General features: G+C 44.4%; 1 protein-coding gene and 1 long non-coding RNA gene across 5 annotated transcripts in view; one reads left to right on the top strand and one right to left on the bottom strand.

Annotated features, from left to right (window-relative positions):
* The window catches only part of recql5 (RecQ helicase-like 5), a 112,842-nt gene that overhangs the window by 56,720 nt on the left and 32,685 nt on the right, over nt 1–23,437 (top strand). For all 4 annotated transcript variants that reach the window (XM_068004386.1, XM_068004387.1, XM_068004390.1 and 1 more), the window contains one exon: nt 22,232–22,459. In XM_068004386.1, the coding sequence (XP_067860487.1) occupies nt 22,232–22,459 (228 nt within the window). The remainder of the gene's footprint in view (nt 1–22,231; nt 22,460–23,437) is intronic.
* On the bottom strand, nt 5,628–16,276 carry LOC137341421 (uncharacterized). Its single transcript, XR_010967036.1, has 3 exons — nt 15,975–16,276; nt 9,574–9,779; nt 5,628–7,440 (listed from the first exon to the last, which is right to left on the bottom strand). It is a non-coding gene; the product is annotated as an uncharacterized lncRNA (long non-coding RNA).

The raw sequence follows: 23,437 nt of genomic DNA, 5'->3' as shown, positions 1-23,437 counted from the left end.
ACTAATCTATTAAAAGAGGGATGTCTGTATGTCAAGGAACCAGACAAATTCTTAACCCCTTCACCCTAACTCCTCGATAAGGAATTGTTTGGGCCCAGCTTAAGTCTAGAAGTGAATAATGCCTGAGTTTGACTTGCTGGACTGTTTCACATCAGCCAGTTTGGATTGAATATTAGCTCACCATACCAACTTTCAGTTAGGATACCCACAAACTACCGAGTGAATGAATTGACCGTTTCTTAACCAAATCATCAAAAAGACATCCGACAGCAGATCATGCACAAAGTTTTTATTAACTCCAAAATCATAATTATCACCACATTCAGTATACAGATAATTAGTAGATACAATTAGTTGTAGACAGGGTCACCTAGCAATTTGAATAACAAATAATAGTTACTTAACAAAATGAATAAAGATTGTGACGGTAGTTCAGTGTATCACCATTAATCCAATGTTAATTCGGCATTAACTGGATGGCTGATTATTAAATTATAGTTGAGATCAGTGTCTGAGATTGATATAAATTGGTGAGATTGAATTAGGATTAACTCCTTAGATAGTTGACAAGTCAATAGCATTAGATAGCCAGTCTACGGATAGATTAGAGTCTACGTGCTGGTGGTTAGCAATGTTTCCAGAGCTTATACGACCTTGTCCTTATGAGAGGCGTGGGTGAGTTGATCTTCCTCCTCCTCCCCTGGGACGGTGACGTTAGCTTCTGGAACGTCGAGTTAATGAGCCCCTTCGGTAGCGGAGTTATCTGTTTGGCTCAAATCCTCTGGCTGAATGCACCTTGTGCACTAGTAACTGTGCCTGAGCTCATTGGCTTAACTCTTGTCTTTCTTGATCTCGAGCAACTTGTACAGTTAAGTGGCACACTTATCTCTGCCTGTGACGAGCTGGTATAGTCGTACAGTGTGACTCCCAGAACCTCTTGCTCTCTATCCTGGATATTCTTGATACTTGTAAAGGTTCTCTTCCACATCTACTAGGTAAAGATTACTACAGAAGAAGATAAAGAGAACCTAAGAGAATCTAACAAAAATAAAGAAGGTGTACTGCGGGATGTGCCAAGCACCCTCCTAAGTATCATAAATTCAAAGAAAAACCCCATTCCATTCAATTGTTCAATGTGGGTGACTCGTGTGTCAGAAGATTTCATTTCTTTTGGTGCCATGCAAGTGACATGGAAGATCTCTTAGTTAAGGAGGAATGTATACCTAGACATGTCAAATCACACTTTTACTCCCCTAACTTCTCAATCTTTTCTTTAATGAAGGGTCTGACACAGGGCCAGATAAGGCATGATATATTCATGTCCCACTAAGGAACGATATCTGAGCACGGTCCTTAATGCTGGCCACCTTATTGATAAAGAATGTTTTGTTTAAATATAAGCCATCTTGGTTGTAGTTAGTTTTGATTTCCCAGCATTCAGTTTAACTACCGACTCCTTTAAGCTGAAACTCCATTTTGAGAACATAGTTCAGGCAATTTACAGGACATTTTCCCTACAGAAACACAGCCATCACACTCCAGATGTCAAACTTTAGATGTCACGTATTACAGATTTTTTTTAATTCATCCATGGGATGTGGGCGTCGCTGGCTAGGCCGGCATTTATTGGCCAGGCCGGCATTTATTGCCCATCCCTAATTGCCCTTGAGAAGGTGGTGGTGAGCTGCCTTATTGAACCGCTGCAGTCCGTGTGGTGACGGTTCTCCCACAGTGCTGTTAGGTAGGGAGTTCCAGGATTTTGATCTAGCGATGATGTAGGAACGGCGATATATTTCCAAGTCGGGTTGGTGTGTGACTTGGAGGGGAACGTGCAGGTTGTGTCATTCCCATGTGCCTGCTGCCCTTGCCCTTCTAGGTGGTAGAGGTTGTGGGTTTGGGAGGTGCTGTCGAAGAAGTCTTGGCAAGTTGCTGCAGTGCATCCTGTAGATGGTACACACTGTAGCCACTGTGTGCTGGTGGTGGAGGAAGTGAGTGTTTAAGGTGGTGGATGGGGTGCCAATCAAGCGGGCTGCTTTTTCCTGGATGGTGTCGAGCTTCTTGAGTGTTATTGGAGCTGCACTCTTCCAGGGAAGTGGAGAGTATTCCATCATACTCCTGACTTGTGCCTTGTAGATAGTGGAAAGGCTTTGGGGAGTCAGGAGGTAAAGCAGTCTTAGAGTTTCAGCTCTGGAAGATTGGGGTCTTAGTGATCTCTGTAAACTAATGTACCTCGCTCATTTTTGATGTTTACGCCCTGACTTTTCCCCCAGTCTCCCTTTCGTGCTCACTGGGCTGGGTTCTAATTATAGGAGACCTGTGTCCTGATCCCTTGAGTGGACTGCCTGCCAGTCAGATCAGCCTGGCTCCGTGGCTCCAGTCCTTCAGCATGGTTGTTACAGTTTGGCCTTGGTTGATGTGTAGTACCGATGCCCCTGGATTTCACTCTTTATTCCAGCTGCTATGCCACTTATTACGGCGTTATGGTATCTGTTGTTGCTCCGATTCATTCTGCGGTAAAGCCTCCAGATCTGCGGATCCACTCTACAGGAGTATTTCCTCTGATGGAGTGTTCTGGGGAGCCGGTGCCTGGTTTATGTGGCACATTTGGGTGGGACGATGGGAGTGTGAAGGACTGGAGCTGGGCCCGATGGGTTTTACAATTTTCAAGTCAGCTGTGGGATAAACTCTCGGTTACTGAAATAAGAGACGCTTGTTGAATCATAAAATAGTGTCTCATGTTACCTGAGAGAGTTGCTGCGGCAACTAATGCTGCCGGGCCAACTTTCTGCCTGTTGATAAGCAACAGCAGTATTTATAACGGTAACACAGGCACTGGCGCTGTGGGGCCTGAACACAGTTCAAGGAATGCTAGCCCGATGCGTGGGCACCTGATGTAATCCAATCAGGGGATTTTAGTAGAATTATTCAATGTTACTTTTATTATTTTATTAAAACTAAATCCTACATGGGTTTATATGTTGAGATGTACATTTTAACAGAATTTACAGGAGCTCGCACTAGTACAGTTAACTCTGTGCGTCTCAGTACAGTGGTGTTTTAGGGTTGTGTTGTAGATTGGTGGCCGGGTAGGGGAGGGCTATGGAGCTCTTATACAGGCTTCCAGGAGGGGGCAGTGTCGCTGGTTACTTTTGAATCACTGTTTGATACAGGTACAATGTGACTCACTGGCAGGACAAGTTGAGAAGGCTGTTTTAAAAAAAAAAGCATATGGGATCCTGGACTTTATTAATAGAGGCATAGAGTACAAAAACAAGGAAGTTATGCTAAATCTTTATAAAACAGCTTGAGTATTGTGTTCAATTCTGGGCACCACACTTTAGGAAGGATGTCAAGGCCTTAGAGAGGGTGCAGAAGAGATTAACTAGAATGGTACCAAGGATGAGGGACTTCAGTTATGTGGAGAGACTGGAGAAGCTGGGGTTGTTCTCCTTACAACAGAGAAGGTTAAAGGGAGATTTCATAGAAATTTAAGGCACAGAAGGAGGCCATTCGGCCCATCGTGTCTATGCCAGCTGAAAAAGTGCTATCCAGCCTAATCCCACTTTCCAGCTCTTGGTCCGTAGCCCTGTAGGTTACGGCACTTCAAGTGCACATCCAAGAACCTTGTAAGCGCAATGATGGTTTCTGCCTCTACCACCTTTTCAGGCAGTGAGTTTCAGACCCCCTCCACCCTCTGGGTGGAAAAAATGTCTCCTCAACTTCCCTCTAATCCTTCTACTAATTTCTTTAAATCTATGCCCCCTGGCTATTGACCTCTCTGCTAAAGGAAATAGGTCCTTCCTATCCACTCTATCCAGGCCCCTCATTATTTTATACATATCAATTAAATCTCCCCTCAACACCCTCTGTTCCAAAGAAAACAACCCCAGCTTACCCGATCTTTCCTCATAGCTAAAATTCTCCAGTCCTGGCAACATCCTCGTAAATCTCCTCTGTACCCTCTCTAGTGCAATCATATCTTTCCTATAATGTGGTGACCAGAACTGTGCGCAGTACTCTAGCTGTGTTTCATACAGTTCTAGCATAATCTCCCTGCTAATCTGTGCCTCAGCTAATAAAGGAAAGTATCCCGTATGCCTCCTTAACCACTTTATCTACTTGTCCTGCTACCTTCAGGGATCTGTGGACATACACTCCAAGGTCCCTCTGTTCCTCTACACCTCTCTGTATTCTCCCATTTATTGTGTATTCCCTTGCCTTGTTTGCCCTCCCCAAATGCATTACCTCACACTTCTCCGGACTGAATTCCATTTGTCACTTTTCTGCCCACCTGACCAGTCCATTGATATCTTCCTGCATTCCAAAGCTTTCTTTCTCACTATCAACCCACACGGCCAATTTTTGTATCATCTGCAAACTTCTTAATCATGCCCTCTACATTTAAGTCTAAATCATTGATTATATACCACAAAAAGCAAGAGACCTAATACTGAGCCTAGCCTAATACTGAACCCCTCTGGAAACAGCCTTCCAGTCACAAAAACAGATGTTCAAAATTATGAACGATTTTGATAGTGACTAGGGAAATACTGTATCCAGTGGCAGAAGGGTCAGTAACCAGAGGTCACAGATTTAAGATGATTGGCAAAAGAATCAGAGGCTACACGAGGACACTTCTTTTACGCAGCGAGTTGTTATGATCTGGAATGCACTGCCTGAAAGGAGGGTGGAAACAGATTCAATTGTAACTTTCAAAAGAAAATTGGATAAATACTTGAAGGGAAAACATTTACAGGGCTATGGGGAAAGAGCAGGACTAGTTGGATAGCTCTTTCAAAGAGCCGACACAGGCATGATGGGCCAAATGGCCTCCTTCTGTGCTAAACCATATTATGATGCTATGATACAGGCACAAGGTGATTCGCTGTTTGATACAGGTACAGTTCTGTCGACAATGAGTTATTTTTGCGGCAAATGTCATGAGCATTCAAACCTCTCTACATTAGAAACTATTCTGACAAGGGTGCACAGCAGAGGTTCCTACTATCGTACTATAATGTACGTTACGAGGAAACGATGAGGCTGCTTTTGCCTTGTGCAAGCCCTCTGCAGCTGCTGCTGCTTTCTGAAGCACTGGTCCCGTACAGCAGGCTTCAGGCTGAGTGTACTCACTAAAGCTGGATGTGGTTTAGTGGCCTGGCAGGCCACTGGTTTTCGTTGGCGCTGGCAGGTGGCTGGGCGGGACTTTCTACATCGGACAAACAGCACCTCTTGCACAGATCTCTCTCAAGGTTAAACAGCTTGCGGAGAAGTTGGGCCTGTTTTCTTTTGCAGACTTTGAAGCACTCTAATTTTTCAAAATTATGATGGGAATTAACAAAATTGCTCGTTGTGCTGAAGGGTTCAAATTCCGGAAGAGAGACAAGTTAAAAACGAGGAAGTTAGGAAAAAAGAAAGGGAGTCGGGCGGAACCTGTGCACCTAAAGGGTAATGGAGTTGTGAAATAAGTTACCAGGGAAGGACATGAAGTAGGACAATATAATTGGGTTCAAGAGACAATTGGATGCGTTTCTGAGAGATTAAGGAATGTGGTGGACTATGGAAAAAAAGATGAGCCATTTCTGTTAATTGTTATTTAGTGAAGCACAGATGATCAATTAGTCCTTAATTCATATTAGACATTAACAGTATCGAGTGTCTCAAGCTCCTCTGTCAGTCCAGTAGTTAAGAGGTAGGTCCAGGCTCAATTCCTGGTCTGTGCTGAGTTCGCAGTTGAGGTGTTACAATTGGCTTCAGAGGAGAACAAAATCAGGCAAGGGTCCCTCTCCTGATCACACGGATCACAATCCAGTGACCTGTGCTTGAAAATTTGTGTGTGGACATCTGGTGAGGACAGGATCGGACTTGGTTCTGATTTTCCCCCTCCCTACCTCCCTCTCAAATTATCCAACTGCTTCCCAACTTTCACTGTCTGAGGTCACGAAGGATTGAAGATTGGCCACTTGGGAAAGGTTTTAGAAATTTGCCAGTGGTGATGGTGCTGTTCCCCTTCAGAGCGCAGGGCAGGATAGATATGGAACGTGATAGATGGCATGGTTTACTAAAGGTTTTTAAGGAGTTCAGAATTTAACCTAAACCAAGTTGTGTTGGGGTGAGCCACTTGGGACTGCCATATTGCTTTTTGCAGCGAGTTTTTACCTACCTTGTGAGTTTGAAATGGGACTTTGTCACTTTCCTGTAAGATTGGTGTTCTGTTTCTGCGATGTCCCCTGCTCTGCAGGTTGTTTATCGGCAGAAAAGTGCTGTAGTCATTGTCTTTGCAGCACATCCCACCAATCCACTGTTCTACAAATCTTAAGCAGCAGTAACATCTGTACATATCTTGGGGTGTATGACTGCAGTCGATGTTATTGATCAGTCTTGACTGGCTGGCGTATGGTCGGTTAGCTTGGTGGAATATGGGGTGGTTTGATCAATAGATTGGCATTGTAAAGAGATCAGTGCCATTCATTTATTTGCAACAATTTATTAAACACCTTGAATTGTAAAATATAAGTAATAATAAGCAGGAGTGACAACCTTACTATGGACTCTGGGCTAAAGATCCTGCTTGTAAGTCCACGGAAAATTGATGGATTGTACAGTAACAATGAATTACTTGATGCTGCTCAGGAGCATTGTGTTCAGTGGCATAAATATCAAACGCAGTGTCAGCTGGCATTTAAAAGCAGCTACAGTGAAAGCTTTCGAAAGAGTGACAGAGGCCAGATTGTGGCACGGAGCCTACTGTAACTGTTGGCTGGGTTCAGGAGTTGCTCCTGTGTTTCCTAATAGGATTGTAATAATGTCCACATGCATGGGCACTGTATGTGCTCTGTCGGTGATGCTGTGTGGTGCATTTGTTGGGAGCTTTGCTATTTGGTGTGAAGCATTTGAATAAGATGCGAGTGCAGGCGTTTACTGTATCTGGCCTTATTAGATTTCAATAGCTGTGAAAAGATTAGAATATTGGGTTCATACACAGGTTTATATTTCTCTGGTATGGGGTTTTCAGTGGGTTTTTGGGGTGTTGGATGATATCCTTAATCAATTATAAACTACACTCACAGTAAGACTATTTTGCCAGGTGCTGGGTCATTATTTGGGACATTCTTTTGTACAGTGCTCACCTAAAATGACAGTTCAGGCTGCAACCAACCAACAAAACTGTGATCTGTAACCCCTGTTGGTTGCAATGGGGTTTGATTCGAAGTCCCTGCTGCCACAAGGTGGTAAAGGACAAAAATGGGCACCACAGTTTATCTTCAGGTGCGCACCACAGTGCTAGGTAGTCCATTGCTTGCTGCGCGGTGTAATGCCCTTTGGGGGATTCCTGCAGTTATGGATGGGACGTGGGCTTCACTCTGCCAGCTCTCTTGCCGCAAATGCAGGAACAGCAGCAGTAAATAACAGGAACGAGAAACATCAAGAGAAAGGTACCTGAAAATAAGAGAGAACAGTGTAACAGTGGGTGGCACTATTTACAGCATGTAACTGAGCGATGAACTCACTCACACACCAATCTGTGTCTAATATACTGCCTCACTCATTTCCATGCTCTGTCTGACTCTCACCCCTGTCTATTATGTGTCCTTTCCATCTCTCTTTCTCCTCTCTCTGCTCGCCTTTCCCTGCACTGGAAAGACATTTAAATATTTTATTTACTTCCGCAACATCGGTTTCTTACTTGCCTACATTACAACAGTGATTATACTTCAAAAGTACTTCATTGGCTGTAAAGCACTTTGGGATGTCCTGAGATTGTGAAAGGTGCTAAATGAATGCAAGTTCTTTCTTTCTTACAGATATACGAAGGCTTAAACAGATTTGAGTTCCTAACCTTTGACTTTGTTGCCATTGCAGCTGACAAGGCATCAATTCTGAGCACTGATATTGCAGTCTATTACCTGACGGGACCCTTCTATAAACAGTACTGTAATGTTTGGCTTTAAGGATTTGTTCTGAGTTGAAATTCTGTCACCTGCTCACAGTTGGCTGGCTCCATTCCCTTTGGGGTCAGATGTTCCAGCTCACTTCTTGCTTCACAAACCACTCTGGGAGTACTGAAGTTTATGATGTATTTCCTGTTAATTGGATGAGCCCAGCCCAATCCAATCCAATCCAAATAGCTTTATTTATTATGAAGGGCTCAAATCCATCCCTGATACAGGGGTGAAGATCTCTCCCTCTCTGATGTGACCCTGGGTGCTGCAGTGAGTTAGACATTGCCCTTTCACCCTTTGAAACATTGATTACAGTCCATTCCAGACAGATGGGTAAAGATTTGCTTTTTCTTTGATTGTGAGGGTCCTCCGTAAATTTTAGGAAGTCTCAATCCAGTTCCTGTTGAGTGTGGGTCTGCAGCACTAAGCTGCTTCGGACTGCTCTCCTTCAGAGAGGCTGAAGGGATAGATAACAACTTGCATTTATATAACATAGAAAAACATCCCTAGGTGCTTCACAGAGGTGTGAGGGAAACAATACAGACACTGAGCGAAAGAAGGAGAGATTAGGAGGAGTGACCAAAAGCTTGGTCAAAGAAGTGGGTTTTAAGGAGGAGAGGTTTAGGGATGGAATTACATGGAGTGGAACCTAGATGGCTAAAGACACTGCAACCAATGGTGAAGGGAGGGGAGGACTGAACAAGAGACTGGAGGTAGAGGAACAAAGAGTTGAACAATGTGTTTTAGGGCTGGAGGAGGTTAAAGATAGGGAAGGGTGAGGCCATGGACAGATTTAAATATAAGGATGAGGCATTGGGGGATCAAATGCTAATACAGGTCAGCGAGGATGGATGTGATGGGTGAGCAGGACTTGATGTGGGATAGGATATGGGAAGCAGAGTTTTGGATGAGCCGAAGTTTATGGAGGATGGGAGACTGGCCACAAAAGCATTGGAGTAATTAAGTTTGGAGGTGGCAAAGGCATGAACAGATTTTCAGCATCAGATAGGCTGAGGGAGGGACAGAAGCAAGAGATGTTACGGAGGTGGAAGTAGGTGATCTTTGTGATGGCGAGGGGTATGGGGCCAGAAGCTCAGCTCGGAGTCAAACAGGTCATTGGGGTTGCGAACAGTCTGGTTCAGCTGAGGTAGTGACCAGGGAGGGCAATGGAGTTGGTGGCAAAGGGTATTGAGGTTGATTAGCTAGATGAAGTTATGGCTCATCCAAGAGTGGACAAGCAGTCTGATATTACAATGCCAGTATGGGGAGGGGCTCGAGATGTGGTGGTGAGGTAGAACTGGGTGTCATGGGCATACATGAGGTCTCTGACCTCATGTCATGTAAATGAGAAAGGGGAGGGGGCCCATGATAGATCCTTGGGGAGCTTTGGAGGTGATGGTGTTCGGGTGGGAAGAGAACCCATTGCATTCCTTTTATCGATGTGTTCTATAATTCCTCAACTTCAATTAAATGAGTCACCCACAATCCGCTTTGTACAAATCTTGCCTTTAGAAGTTTGCCCAAAATTTCGTTAAGCAGAACTGCTCTATAATTTCCTGGATTATCCCTTTTCCCCTTTTTTGAACAGGGGTATAACATTTTGCACCCTCCAACTTTAATCGATACTTACAGATGAATGTCAGGATGATCATAAAGGAGACAAATCTGAGAATGTCAGACTGGGGGAGTTCTCGAAGTTTGGTGATTATGTTGTGTATGAAAACCTGCAGCTCCTCTTGGCTACTTTGTGAAGACATTCTGGCAGAGAGCAGCAGGAGCGAACCAAAGGGAAATTCTACTGCACGGAAAGTGTTGAATGGGCCACTGGATAATTATCTGTAAAACACATTGATGGCAGTATTACGTATTAATAACGTATTAATAAAAGGTATCTGGTTGGTAGGCAGGGAAAGAGCCTGAAAAGTGCGCACAGCAGTTGAAGATACTGGACTTCTCGTTCCCAGAGGCGATGAGAAGAAGGTGCTGCAGATGTAAAGCAAGTCCAACAGAATCTGAAAATGGGCTAACATTTCCATAGTAGAGCTTTTAGAACTGATGGACCTGCTGTGTGTTTCCAGCATTTGTTCTTTTTCCTGTTGTATGTTTTACTCTGAACATAGTGTCAGCCGTGGCTCAGTGGGTAGCACTCTGGCCTCTGAATTAGAAGGATGTGGGTTCAAGCCCCACTCCAGAGACTTGAGTATAATCCAGGCTGACACTTCAGTGCAGTACTGAGCAAATGCTGCACCGTCGGAGGTGCTGTCTTTCGGATGAGATGCTAAACCGAGGCCCCATCTGCCTCCTCAGGTGGATGTAAAAGATCCCATGGCACTATTCGAAGAAGAGCAGGGGAGTTCTCCCCAGTGTGCTGGCCAATATTTACTCCTCAACCAATATCACTAAAAAACAGATTATCTGGTTATTATCACATTGCTGTTTGTGGGACCTTGCTGTGCACAAATTGGCTGCTGTGTTTCCCACATGGCAACAATGACACCTCAAAAGTACATCATTGGCTGTAAAGCGCTTTGGGAAGACCTGAAGTCCTGAAAGGTGTCATAGAAATCAAGTTCTTTCTTTATAGGTTCTGTATTTGCTTGGAGTACCTCAAGGTTCAGGGTAACCAAACTGTCAGGGATAGTTGCAACTTCTCACCCACTGTAACCTGATCCCTGCCACCGCTCTGAATATTGACTGTCTAATGATAGATACTAATTGACATCAGTTCCCTGAAACAGAGCCACACAAATTTGCTGAGCAGACTTCAATTCAGAGGATTCTCTAAGAAAACCTGGGCATTGCAGAAAGAATACTGCTGTCCTTCAAAGGGTTAATCTGTAGCTTTATGGCAGCCTTCAGACCCTTGGCTCCTATTCACAGTAACCGTTTTCACACTTCTCTCTGTGGGGGAGCCCCTGCAAAGATTGACAACACTCCCAGGGACACCCTGTCCTAACTCCAGAAAGATAGCGTTGGCCACCCTAAGGAAACAGTGCTCTCATTTCATTAGTATATGGCAACAGAAGTAATGTGCTAGTCAGACAACAAATAAAAAAGAGATACAGAAACCAGATGACCTTGGAGACCCCAGTTTGGAAAGGGGTGCATCAGAGCAGTGCGTAGGTGTGCAACTCTCTTCTCCTGTCCGTTTCCAGCGGTGTTGCTTGTATTTTACAGTCTGTTTACTTCTATCACCTCCATTTAGGGGAAAAATTCACCATTAAGTTGAATTCTCAACTGCATTCCTGGCATCTTTATATCTTGGATATGTTACTGTGAATGTGGGTTACCTTACTCTGTCTGCAAAAGTTGCAAGTTTGTAAGAAAGTGCCAGTGAATCTTGGTGTCCTTACCTTCTGCTCACAGACTTGTTGCTCTGAGCTGCCACGTTCTCCTTTGCTGTGTGGCTCGCACATGCCTCATCTGCACTGCAGTACGAGCTATTAACAGCAGCTGATGTTCACACTGAGGAAGTGTTCTGTGAGCGAGTTCTTTGAGGTGCTGTTGAGCTCTGGTAAGAGAATATAGGAGCTGTGTTTGCTGTAGCTCGGCCCCCAAGTGAAGGACAAAGCCAGCTCTCATAGGCACGGGCTAAAGGAATGCATTGGTTCAATCCAGTAAACCTCGTCTGACTTTTAATGGGAATTATATTGCAGCAAACACAACAGTAGCAAAATCAGACTCATACAGACCAGTCTGAGTTACTATTTCTCTGCTGTGAGCAGGGCATGAGGGAGTGGCTGGCACCATAATTAATTGCTTATATCATTATTTTTAACAGTGGCAGAAAATATTTGTACTGTATAGTTAGTTCCCCATTGCTCAATTACAGCATAGCCAGCTGGAAGGATCATGCTCCCAGTGTTGGACGTGGACCTGATTTAACAGGATCATACTCCTGGTGCTGCACCTGGAGTTGAGTTCGTGGGAACATAGAAACAGGAGTAGGCTATTTAGCCCCTCGAGCCTGTTCCGCCATTCAGTTAGATCACGGCTGAGCTGTACCTCAACTCCATTTACCTGCCTTTGTTCGATATCCCTTGATACCCTTACCCAACAAAAGTCTATCAATCTCAGTCTTGAAAATTTCAATTGACCCCCAGCATCTACGGCCTTTTGTGGGGAGAGGGGGAAGAGTTCCAGATTTCCATTACCCTTTGGATGAAAAACTGCTTCATTTCATTCCTAAATGGCCTAGCTCTAATTTTCAGGTTATGCCCCATTGTTCTGGATTCCTCCACCAGAGGAAATATCTACCCTAACAAATTCCTTTATCATTTTAAACACCTCGATTAGATCACCCCTCAACCTTCTAACTCAAGGGAATAAAAGCTTATGCAACCCACCCTCGTAATTTAACCCTTAAGTCTGGTGAATCTGCGCTGTACCCCATCCAAAGCCAATATAATCCTGAGATGCGGTGCCCAAAACTGAACGCAGTACTCCAGATGGGGTCTGACCAAAGCTCTATACAACTGAAGCATAACTTCCTCACTTTTGTATTCCAACCCCCTTGAGATAAAAGCCAATGTTCCATTAGCCTTTTTGATTAGTTTTTGTACCTGTTCACTAGTTTTCAGTGATTTGTGGATATGGACACCCAAATCCCCTTGCTCCTCCATAGTTTCTAACCACTTGCCATTTAGAAAATATTGCAGTTTGTCATTTTCATATCCAAGGTGGATGATCTCACACTTCCCCACATTGAACACCATCTGTCACAGTTTTGCCCACTCACTTAGTCTGTCTGTGTCCCTTTATAACTTCCTGCTCTCATTTACACAACTTACTGTGCTGCCTAACATAGTGTCATCTGAAAACTTGGATATATGTCTATCTATTCCTTCATCAACGTAATTGATATATATGATGGAAAGTTGATGCCCCAGTACAGATCCCTGCGGAACACTGCTTGTCACATCCTGCCAATCAGAAAACATTGGCTTTGGCCTCACTCTCTGTCTCCAACCTTCCTACCAATTTCCAATTCCATGCGCTTTCATTTTTGGTAACAATCACTTGTGCAGAACCTTATCAAATGCCTTCTGGAAGTCCATATGTACAACATCCATAGACACTCCCCTATCCACCATGCTTAGTGACCTCCTCAAAATATTCAACTAGATTAGTCAGACATGACCTACCTTTCACAAATCCATGCTTACTGTCTTAGATCAGCTCATATTTATCCAAGTGCTCAGTCACTCTGTCCCTGATAGATTCCAGTAACCTCCCTACAACTGCTGTTAAACTGACACATCTGTAGTTACCTGGTTTCTCTATCCTTTTCTTTCCTAAATAATGGAGTGACATTTGCAATTTTCCAATCTATAGGCACAATTTCCAAATCTAGAGAGTGTTTGGAAAATTATGATTTAACGCATCTGCAAATTCCTCACCCTGGGCTGGAAACAAACCAACAGGTCCTGGAGATTTGTCCATCTTAAGTCCCGTTATTTTGTCCATTACTATTTTTGTTACTTTATATTAAATCCATTAAGTTCCTCCCTTTGACTTATTTTTAGATTCCCTGTGCCACTGGTATTTTATCCTCATCCTCTATTTTGAGAACAGATAAAAAGTATTCATTTAACAAGTCTGCCATTTCCTTATTATCCATTATAGTCTCACCTGCATCTGTATTTAATGAGCCCACATTTCCCTTTAACACACTCTTAATTTATTGGTAACACTTGCTGTTAACTTTAATATCCCTCAAGCTTTTTCTCATATTCCTTTTTCCCCCTTTTATTACTTCCTTTGTGTCCCTTTGTTGCTTTTTATTGCTCTGCCAGTCTGCTGGATTTCCACTTTCCCTTGCATCTTTGTAAGCCTTTTCTTCTAGCTTGATACTGTCTCATAATTCATTTGTTGACCACGGTTGTTTAACTGCACAAGTGGAGTTTTGCCCCTTAGTTTGGTACTAGATTTGTATCATACCAAATACTTACTTGAATACTTCCTACTGTTTGTCTGTAGATTTACCTATTAGCAGTTCTGCCCAGTTTGCCGCAGTCAATTCATTTCTCATCTCTTCATAGTCTGCCTTACATGGCTACCTCTCCAGTTAGGTGAAGGCCACCCCACCTGTACAGACTTCCCTGGCCGCAAAAGTGGCCCCAGCGTCCCAGGAATCTCAAACCCTCCCCTCTACACTTTCTTTCCAGCCACGCAGTGACAATCCTAATTTTTCTCTCTCTGCCTGGTCCAGTGTGTGGCACTGGGAGTAATCCAGAGATTACTACCCTGGAGATTCTGCTCCTTAATCTAGAATTTAACTCCTTGAAATCCTTTTCCAGAACCTCAAACCTACTCCTCTCTGTCACTGGTTCCCACATGAACCACGAATTCTGACTGATCGCCATCCCATTCCAGAAGCTTTTGTATTCGCTCCATGATGTCCCGGACCCTGGCACCTGGGAAGCAACATACCATTCGGGACTCTGGATCACATCTACAAAAGAAGCTATCCACTTCCCCTGACTATAGAGTCACTCACAATCACTACATGCCTATTCTTACTACCTTTACTGTTTTCCCCATAGGGAACCACTTGCTCCTCAATTCCTTGTAGTTGCTCTTGGTTCCCTTCCTCTGGGTCACCCTTTTGTCCATATGTAAACAGGTAAACCCATTAGACAAATCCAGCTCCACAAAGCAGGATTAGATTGTCGTTGTTGGATCTGGAACTGAGTAGCAGGCTTGTACTCTTCTCTTAACCTTTATTTTTCTTCATTATATTTTTCACCATTGAACCCCTTGCATGCAACATGGGGTAATTTGACGATGAAGCCTGTAAACCACTCTGAGAGCCTTTCCAATGCTTTCCCTTATAACAAGGAGGAGGGGTTAGGGATACCAGGACCTCACTATAGGGTCAATTCCAGAAGCCCCGACCACACTCCAGTGCTTTACCCAGGTGCCCATTCTTTCTGTGCAAGTCTGAATGGTGGACATCAGCATGCTCGTCCGTGGGGCTGGCCATCGCAACCAGGCCCAATCCTGTCCTCGTATGGCGTCCACATGCATTCTATCTGGCTGGAGTTGCTGAGTGGGGAGCAGGGATGGGGCCGAGGGCCCTGCCTGGTTTTTCCTCTCCCTGCCCCAGGGACACTGGGGTCCATGGTTCCCCAGCCCTGGCCAGGACCAGGTGACCACACAGGGAAGGAACTTGGAACTTCTTTGCTCTTTATGGCCTTGTACCGCACCAAGTGGGACTTTTACCCATTGACCCCCAGGGGGCACTGTCCTGCTGAATTGCAGCACTGATGTATGTGACACTCTGGTGGATGGGGGTGTTACAAGTGCACTGGACGGAGACATTCCAAAAATACTTCACACTTCAGTGTAGTACTGAGGGAGTGCTACATAATCATCTTTCAGATGAGACGATAAACCAAAGGCTGAGGTGGATGTTAAAGATCTGTGGCACTTTTTTTGAAAAAGAGTAGCTGTTCTGGCCAATATTCCTCCCTCAACCAACACCTTCAAATCTAGCTGTTAACCAGTCAATCATCTAATTTGCTGTTCACAGGACTTCCTGATACAGCCTGTCGCTGATGGGTTGTTTAATGTTGATGGAGTGCTTTCGATGGCAGTGCCAGCGCTCCCTTTGTTGATGGCATTCATTAAGATCTGAGCTCCAAAGACCCAACAGCATCGGACACCCAGATCGTTGCGGGTCCTGCACGCTGCTGTCAAATCTTCATTTACAACTAAAGGTTGTAAGGCTAAAGAGACTAAAGGCTGTCTCTATCCTCCTCCTTCCCCCTCTGCTGTATTAATTGTGGGTCTTCAGCCTCCAATGGAATCAATTGGAGCTGCAGCAGGAAGGAAGATAAACAGGAAAGCAATGCATGCAGAACCTGTGTCCCATGAGTGTTGCTCAAACAACTTTAAAACTCTACTCGTACCCTGATAAGGACTCATTGGAAAATGAATTCTACCACTAATTTGGAGAAAGTGTTGCAACGTTCCTTTTTTGTTTTCTTTCTCTTTTCTGCCTCTGATTCCACTACAACAGGTACTCACGCTCATTCCTGATGCCTTTTCCTGGGCTGCTCAGACCCACGGCTGCTCTGCAGACGGGCTTTTTGTGTTGTCACTGCGATGACGATGGGTTTCACATTTCACAAGGGGTCCAAAGGAAGCCTGTGTGGCTTGTGGTTTGTATCAGTGATGGTCAGGCTGCTGAGTCTGACAGCAGTACAATCTCAGTGCCAGCCCAGTGCATGCCTACTGTACTGAGTACAGCACACGCCATCAAAACTTCAGAAAATTGTTGCTCACCATTCCAGGAGTCATGGAATGTCACAGTGCAGAAACAAGCCTTTTGACTCATCAGGACTGTACCAGTGTATTCTACACTAGCCAATCCCACTCTACTGCTCACTTCCTCATAACCTTTAATATTCGTTTTTTTCAAACAAGAATTTACCAACAATGATTGTGACAGAGAATTCCACAGTTTAACAACTGTCAGTAAAGAATTTTTTTTCCGATCTCCCCTTCAATCCTTTTTGTAATCTTAAATTTATTCCTGCTCTCTAGTTACTGTCTCATGAACTGGTAAGTGAAGTCACAGCAAGAAACAACAGAATGTCTCATTCACAATATCCTCAGACTACAATAGAAATTTGCGTCTAGCTCCTGCCTTGAATGTGTTCATACCTTTTACATTTTTATTGAGAAGATGAGGTGAAGGCTAAAAGTACAGGACATCACCTAGGTTGAAAGGAAAGGAGATGATAATTCTAAATTTGAAAACTAGTGGATAGGTCACACCAAACTTAGGTTTTGAAAGCCTGAGATCACAAGAGGAACAGAAGACTGAGGGAGGTATATCAGTGTGTCTTGTATTGATTACTCTGTTCTGATGAAATGTTGGCTTCTCACAGATTATTCAGAGCAGTAATATGCTTGGGCATAAGGTGGTGATTACTGCTCATGTACCAGGCTAACAATGTCAAATGTTATGGTTCATAAACACCATTAACCCCGTGACCGCTACACCATGCCTTCCATATGTTCCATGATGGCTTGTTGGAGTCAGGGCTACATGCTGATTTTGTTAGGGTCTTCCCTTTTTGACCCAGTGTTTGGTGTTTGTGTTTTGACCAGAGTCTCTGTACCACCTGGATGTGGTGCTGCGCGTTTCAGTGCTGCAGAATGTACAGAATGGGCTGTACTGTGATACTTAAACTTATTTTCTTTCCTTGCTTCTGGACTGTCCAGGCCATAGATCACCTTAGCCAGCTGGCTGCTAACAGGTGTTCAACAGCAGCCCAGCAATGAGCCTGCAGTGTAAAGAGAAAAGGATGTGTCACAGTGAGGGGTGTAGGTACGATGCGTCACAGTTGAGGGGCGTGGGTACGATGCGTCACAGTGAGGGGCGTGGGTACGATGCGTCACAGTGAGGGGCGTGGGTACGATGCGTCACAGTGAGGGGCGTGGGTACGATGCGTCACAGTGAGGGGCGTGGGTACGATGCGTCACAGTGAGGGGCGTGGGAACGATGCGTCACAGTGAGGGGCGTGGGATGTATTAGAGTTACAGTGAGGGGTGCAGGGTATCAATGTTATGATAAGGATGAGAGGTATGTCAGAGTGCGTTACAGTGAAAGGTACATCGGTGCATTACAGTGGGGTACGTGGTATGTCAGCAAATGTTATAGCGGAGGTGCATGGTGTATCACTATTATACCAGAGGTTCATGGGATATCTGTTTGACTGGAGTTGTATGTATTGTGGAGGTATGTGCTATTGTAGGGAGGAGAATGCTACTGTGGAGGTGCATGATATATCAGTGTGTTACAGTGGGATGCAGCCAACAGGAGACAGTTAGTGTGATGTGCATCAGATTGTTGCAATGAGAGGTGTAGCGTATGTTAGTGTGTTATAGTGGGGAATGTGGGTATATCGGTGTTACAGTGGGCGCATATGGTCTATCATGTGGTATGTCAGAGTTTATAGTGGGGAATGTGAGGCATATTAGAATGTTACAGAAAGGTTCATGCTATATCAAAGAGTGGGTACTACAGTTGTGAGCCGGTGCAGAGAGTGGACACTGCCGAATGTCACTCAATGTTGCACCCGGTAAAAGATTCAATGTCTGTCACTCGTATTGGGTCTACGACGAAGTGACGCAGTGTTTTGGAGATGCAATTGTATGCCCTTCTTCTTTTCCCCTCCTTCCTATGCTGTCTTGGTTTCTTCGATTGCGATGTGAGCTGTCCTATTTGATGAATTACCTGGCTGTATTCCTGAATTTATCCACGGCTCAAGCCCAGAGTTGTGTATTTTTAAAGCTGCTGCTAGTTTTAGGATAATAACAGCTTGAGGACTAAAGCTTCCAGCCAGCACTATCCGGGGTAACGCTGTTCGGTGTACTGTGTTATGAGTATTTCCTGAATGGAAACAAGGTAAAGGAACTTTAGTGCTTCGTCATAATTATACAAGGAGACCACTAGTCAGTGGGTTCACAACACTGTCATTTTACCAGGAGCCCAGGTATGCAAACAACCCGAGAGCGGGGATGAAGATCTTCTAAGTTAAATGGATCTGGCACAGCCCCATCCCTGTTTTTAATGTACATGAGTCCCCAGCACTGAACAGACAACACTTCAGAAATAAAAGCAAAAAATGCTGGAAACACTCAGCCGGTTAGGCAGCATCTGTGAAGAGAGAAACCGTCTGATGAAAGGTCATCGACCTGAAACGTTAACTCTGTTTCTTTCTCCACAGATGCTGCCTGACCTACTGAGTGTTTCCAGCACTTTCTTTTTCTTTTTCAGATTTCCAGCATCCTCAGTATTTTGCTTTTGACTACAATCCAGCACAGGTTGCTGCTACATTGGCAATCTGACTGAGGGCACAGAATGGCTGGTATGGAAAAATCTCAGACTGCTGCCTGAGAGGATCTTCGAGGTTGGGGTTTATCCTTATTGTTGGGTCAGTTCAGAGATAGCACATAACTGGCCTCTACAGATCGAAATAGTGCTTGACAATGGCAATCCTTACCAAGAGTAGAACTGTGTCCTATGTCCTAGCGCTATTGTCACTCACCTACAGGGCACAAAATCAACTGCAAGTTTTAAAAAAAATGAAATAGATGTGTCTGTGAGATGTGTTTGTGTTAATAGTTGGTGCTGTGTTAATGGTGAGCCGGTACTCTGGAGCCCTGGCTCTGATCTTAGCTTTGACCTGTACTTATACGGATAGGTCAGAAATACTGTTGATGTACAAAACACTGCAGAGTGGGTCTGAATCAGAACAGGAGAAAAAAATGGGAAAGAAATATCCTGGTTAAAGCATCTACCTGAGACCATGATTATCGAACTAAAATCCCCTTTATCCATATGCAACCATGGCATATACGCAGTAATTTCCTGTATTCGTATGCAACCCTGGTATAGCTGTGGTAATTTCCTGCATCCTTATACAAATCTGTGATAATCTCCTGTACATGTGTGTAAACCTGGTATACCTTTGCAGTAATCTCTTGTATCTATGTGTGAACCTGGTATATCTGTGTGGTAATCTCCACTACCTGTGTGCAAGCCATTACCTGTGTGGCTACAAGAGCAGGTCAGAGGCTGGTGTTCTGCGGCGAGTGACTCACCTCCTGACTCTCCAAAGCCTTTCCACCATCTACAAAGCACAAGTCCGGAGTGTGATGGAATACTTTCCACTTGCCAGGATGAGTGCAGCTCCAACAACACTCAAGAAGCTCGACACCATCCAGGACAAAGCAGCCCGCTTGATTGGTACCCCATCTACCACCCTAAACATTCACTCCCTTCACCACCAGCGCACCGTGGCTGCAGAGTGTACCATTCACAGGATGCACTGCAGCAACTCGCCAAGGCTGCTTCGACAGCACCTCCCAAACACGGACCTCTACCACCTAGAAGGACAAGGGCAGCAGGCACATGGGAACAACACCACCTTCATGTTCCAAGTCACACACCATCCCAACTTGGAAATATAGCGCTATTCCTTCATCGTCGCTGGGTCAAAATCCAGGAACTCCCTACCTAACACCATTGTGGGAGAACCTTCACTGCAAGGACTGCAGCAGTTCAAGAAGGCGGCTCACCACCACTTTCTCAAGGGCAATTAGGGATGGGCAATAATTGCTGGCCTTGCCACCGACGCCCACATCCCATGAACGAATTTTAAAAAAAGCCTGGTATATCTGTGCGGTAATCTCCTGTACCTGTGTGTGACACTGGTATATCTGTGCGGTAGTCTCCTGTACCTGTGTGTGACACTGGTATATCTGTGTGGTAATCTCCTGTACCTGTGTGTGACACTGGTATATCTGTGCGGTAATCTCCTGTACCTGTGTGTGACACTGGTATATCTGTGCGGTAATCTCCTGTACCTGTGTGTGACACTGGTATATCTGTGCGGTAATCTCCTGTACCTGTGTGTGACACTGGTATATCTGTGCGGTAATCTCCTGTACCTGTGTGTGACACTGGTATATCTGTGCGGTAATCTCCTGTACCTGTGTGTGACACTGGTATATCTGTGCGGTAATCTCCTGTACCTGTGTGTGACACTTGAATATCTGTGCGGTAATCACCTGTACCTGTATAAGAATATAAGAAATAGGAGCAGGAGTAGTACATATGGCCCCTTGAGTCTGCTCGGCCATTCAATAAGATCATGGCTGATCTTCTACCTCAACTCCACTTTCCTGCCCAATCCCCATATCCCTTGATTCCTTTAGTGTCCAAAAATCTGTTGAGCTCAGTCTTCAACATACTCAGTGACTGAACATCCACAGCCCTCTGGGGTACAGCATTCCAAAGATTCACAGTAAGAGTCTGGTATATCTGTGGAGTAATCTCATGTATCTGTGTGTGAACCTGGTCTATCTGTGCAGTAATCTCCTATATCTGTGTGTGAACCTGGTATATCTGTGCAGTAATCTCCTGTACCTGTATGCGAACCTGGTATATGTATGTATTAATCTTCTGCATCCATGTTTGATCCTGGTATATTTTCATCAACCCCTGTGGCTGGTGGTTATATTGAATAGAATTTCTTGTAATGGAGCTAACACTGTTAATAAACCTCAATGAAAAGCTGGATGAATATCTGATCAGGAGTGGGACTGAGGAGTAGAACGTTCACTATGGGACTATCATGCCAAGGAAGGCAAACGTGGTTGTAAAATGGAGGTTGTGAGGTTAGATAGGTGTTCTGGAGATTTTACTTGATTTAGGTAGGCGAAGTTAGAGGAAAAAGTCTGCAGAACCAGGATATTAACTGGTTTGAGGTAGGGTCCATGCTAGTGTGGATTGCAGATGTTTTAAACGCTTTATTGTTATTCCAATACTTTATGTTTCTATTATACAATGCATAGCAGGGTTTTGCCCTGTGACACTTGTAATTTACATGCCAGATAACTGTCACGTATACGTGTGATCCTGTGGCGACTGGCTTTCTGTGGGCTGGTTAATCCAGTAAAACCTAAAGAGAACCCAAGTGCCAGCCTCCTTCTCCAGTGCATAATTAGTCATGCTTTTGTAGGGACTTGCTGAGTGAAAGACTTATACAAGGTGGGGGAGAATCAGAGGAAGGGCTGTCACTGGGCCTTGTTTGTATATCATAAGAACATAAGAAATAGGAGCAGGAGTAGGCCAATCGGCCCCTCGAGCCTGCTCCGCCATTCAATAAGATCATGGCTGATCTGATCCTAACCTCAAATCTAAATTCATGTCCAATTTCCTGCCCGCTCCCCGTAACCCCTAATTCCCTTTACTTCTAGGAAACTGTCTATTTCTGTTTTAAATTTATTTAATGATGTAGCTTCCACAGCTTCCTGGGGCAGCAAATTCCACAGACCTACCACCCTCTGAGTGAAGAAGTTTCTCCTCATCTCAGTTTTGAAAGAGCAGCCCCTTATTCTAAGATTATGCCCCCTAGTTCTAGTTTCACCCACCCTTGGGAACATCCTAACCGCATCCACCCGATCAAGCCCCTTCACAATCTTATATGTTTCAATAAGATCGCCTCTCATTCTTCTGAACTTATCTCTAGATGAAACATTGCTGCAGTCAGTACATAACCTGGGGCACCAGCAGAACTCAAGACAAAACAGAGGGATTTCCCATTTTCATCCAAAAACTGCACGGTGTGTGTCCTTGTTAGTTGCCGTGTATGTGGGGTAGATATAAGTGTTTGTCAGATGGATGTTCATCTCGGTGGTATTCTATAGGGTGCTGTCAGGCCCTGGTTTTGAAGCAGCAGGGTCTGACTCTCTTTGTTTTATGTCAGGTGTCGACATGCAGCCATTGCCAAGTACTTTGGAGATGAGGTGCCAGCCTGTAATCGGGCGTGCGATCACTGCAAGAACCCAGAGATGGTGATGAAACAGCTAGATTCCCTCCAGAGACTTGACCTCAGCAAGGCCCAGGCATCAGTCGAAAAGCCAACAGCCGCGGGGCCATTTGGGTACATCCGTGACCTCTATGAGGGGGGAAGGAAGGGCTATGGCTTTGAAAGGTAGGATTATTTAGGTAAGATTTACCGTCAATATTTGCAAGTGATGTATGGTTATATGTATTGTTGACAAATGAATTGAACGCAGTAGGAAAAGAGGTGGGGAACTCTTTAGAGTTTAAGATGTAGCCAGGCTCGTATTACGGGAGCCTTCTGCTAAAAGTGCTCACTCTGACTGATTACACTGTGGAGCTGCACAGCCAAACTCTGAAATACAATTGGTGTTGATTTAGCGGAATACATTGCAAAAACCTGATTTTTGCTACGGGTTTCAAATCAATGGATTAATAAAATATTCTGCTCAATTCTGACTGTCTAAACTGGTTTTACACCTAGCTGACGGTGTATTGTCCCCTTTGAGAGCTGGCTGGCCATTCCTGTTTGTGTTTTTGCTTCATCTGACAGCTGATGAACGTGACTGGAAAATAAATGGCACCTCGTAACAAGCGCGAGGAATTAAATTGCAGATTTAACAAGCGTGTGAGCTGGAATCAATTTGTGGAATGTAAGGCCAGCTGGTTACTGTACATTCAGTAACATGGCCATCTGCACATTTTATTTGATTATTATAAACAGGAATATTTTGAGCCCTGTGCCTGTTTATAGTGAGTTCAAAAAATTGCAGCTTGAACTTATTCAATGTTTGGATAAGTGGAGAGTATAGTGTTGGATGTATAGAAACCCAGGGGAGTTACATTAACAACATGCATTCTGCTCAGCAGCTTATTAAATCCACAGTCTGAACACATAGAAATACTGTTTAAAATTAGTTTAACATTACAACACTGTATCTGGTAGTACATTCAATGGGCCGGCCGTTCAGCAGATTGCGTGTAGTTAACAGCAAGTATGGTAACCATTCACTAGTTAACAGCAGGCATGGTATTACATTCACTAGTTAACAGCAGGCATGGTGACCAACTGGCATTACATTCACTAACGCATGCTCCACTCACCAGTACAGTAAGTAAGCTCGGAGTT

Source organism: Heptranchias perlo, chromosome 23, assembly GCF_035084215.1.
Source record: "Heptranchias perlo isolate sHepPer1 chromosome 23, sHepPer1.hap1, whole genome shotgun sequence".
NCBI classification, from domain to species: domain Eukaryota; kingdom Metazoa; phylum Chordata; class Chondrichthyes; order Hexanchiformes; family Hexanchidae; genus Heptranchias; species Heptranchias perlo.
This window is presented reverse-complemented; position numbering and strand designations above follow the sequence as displayed.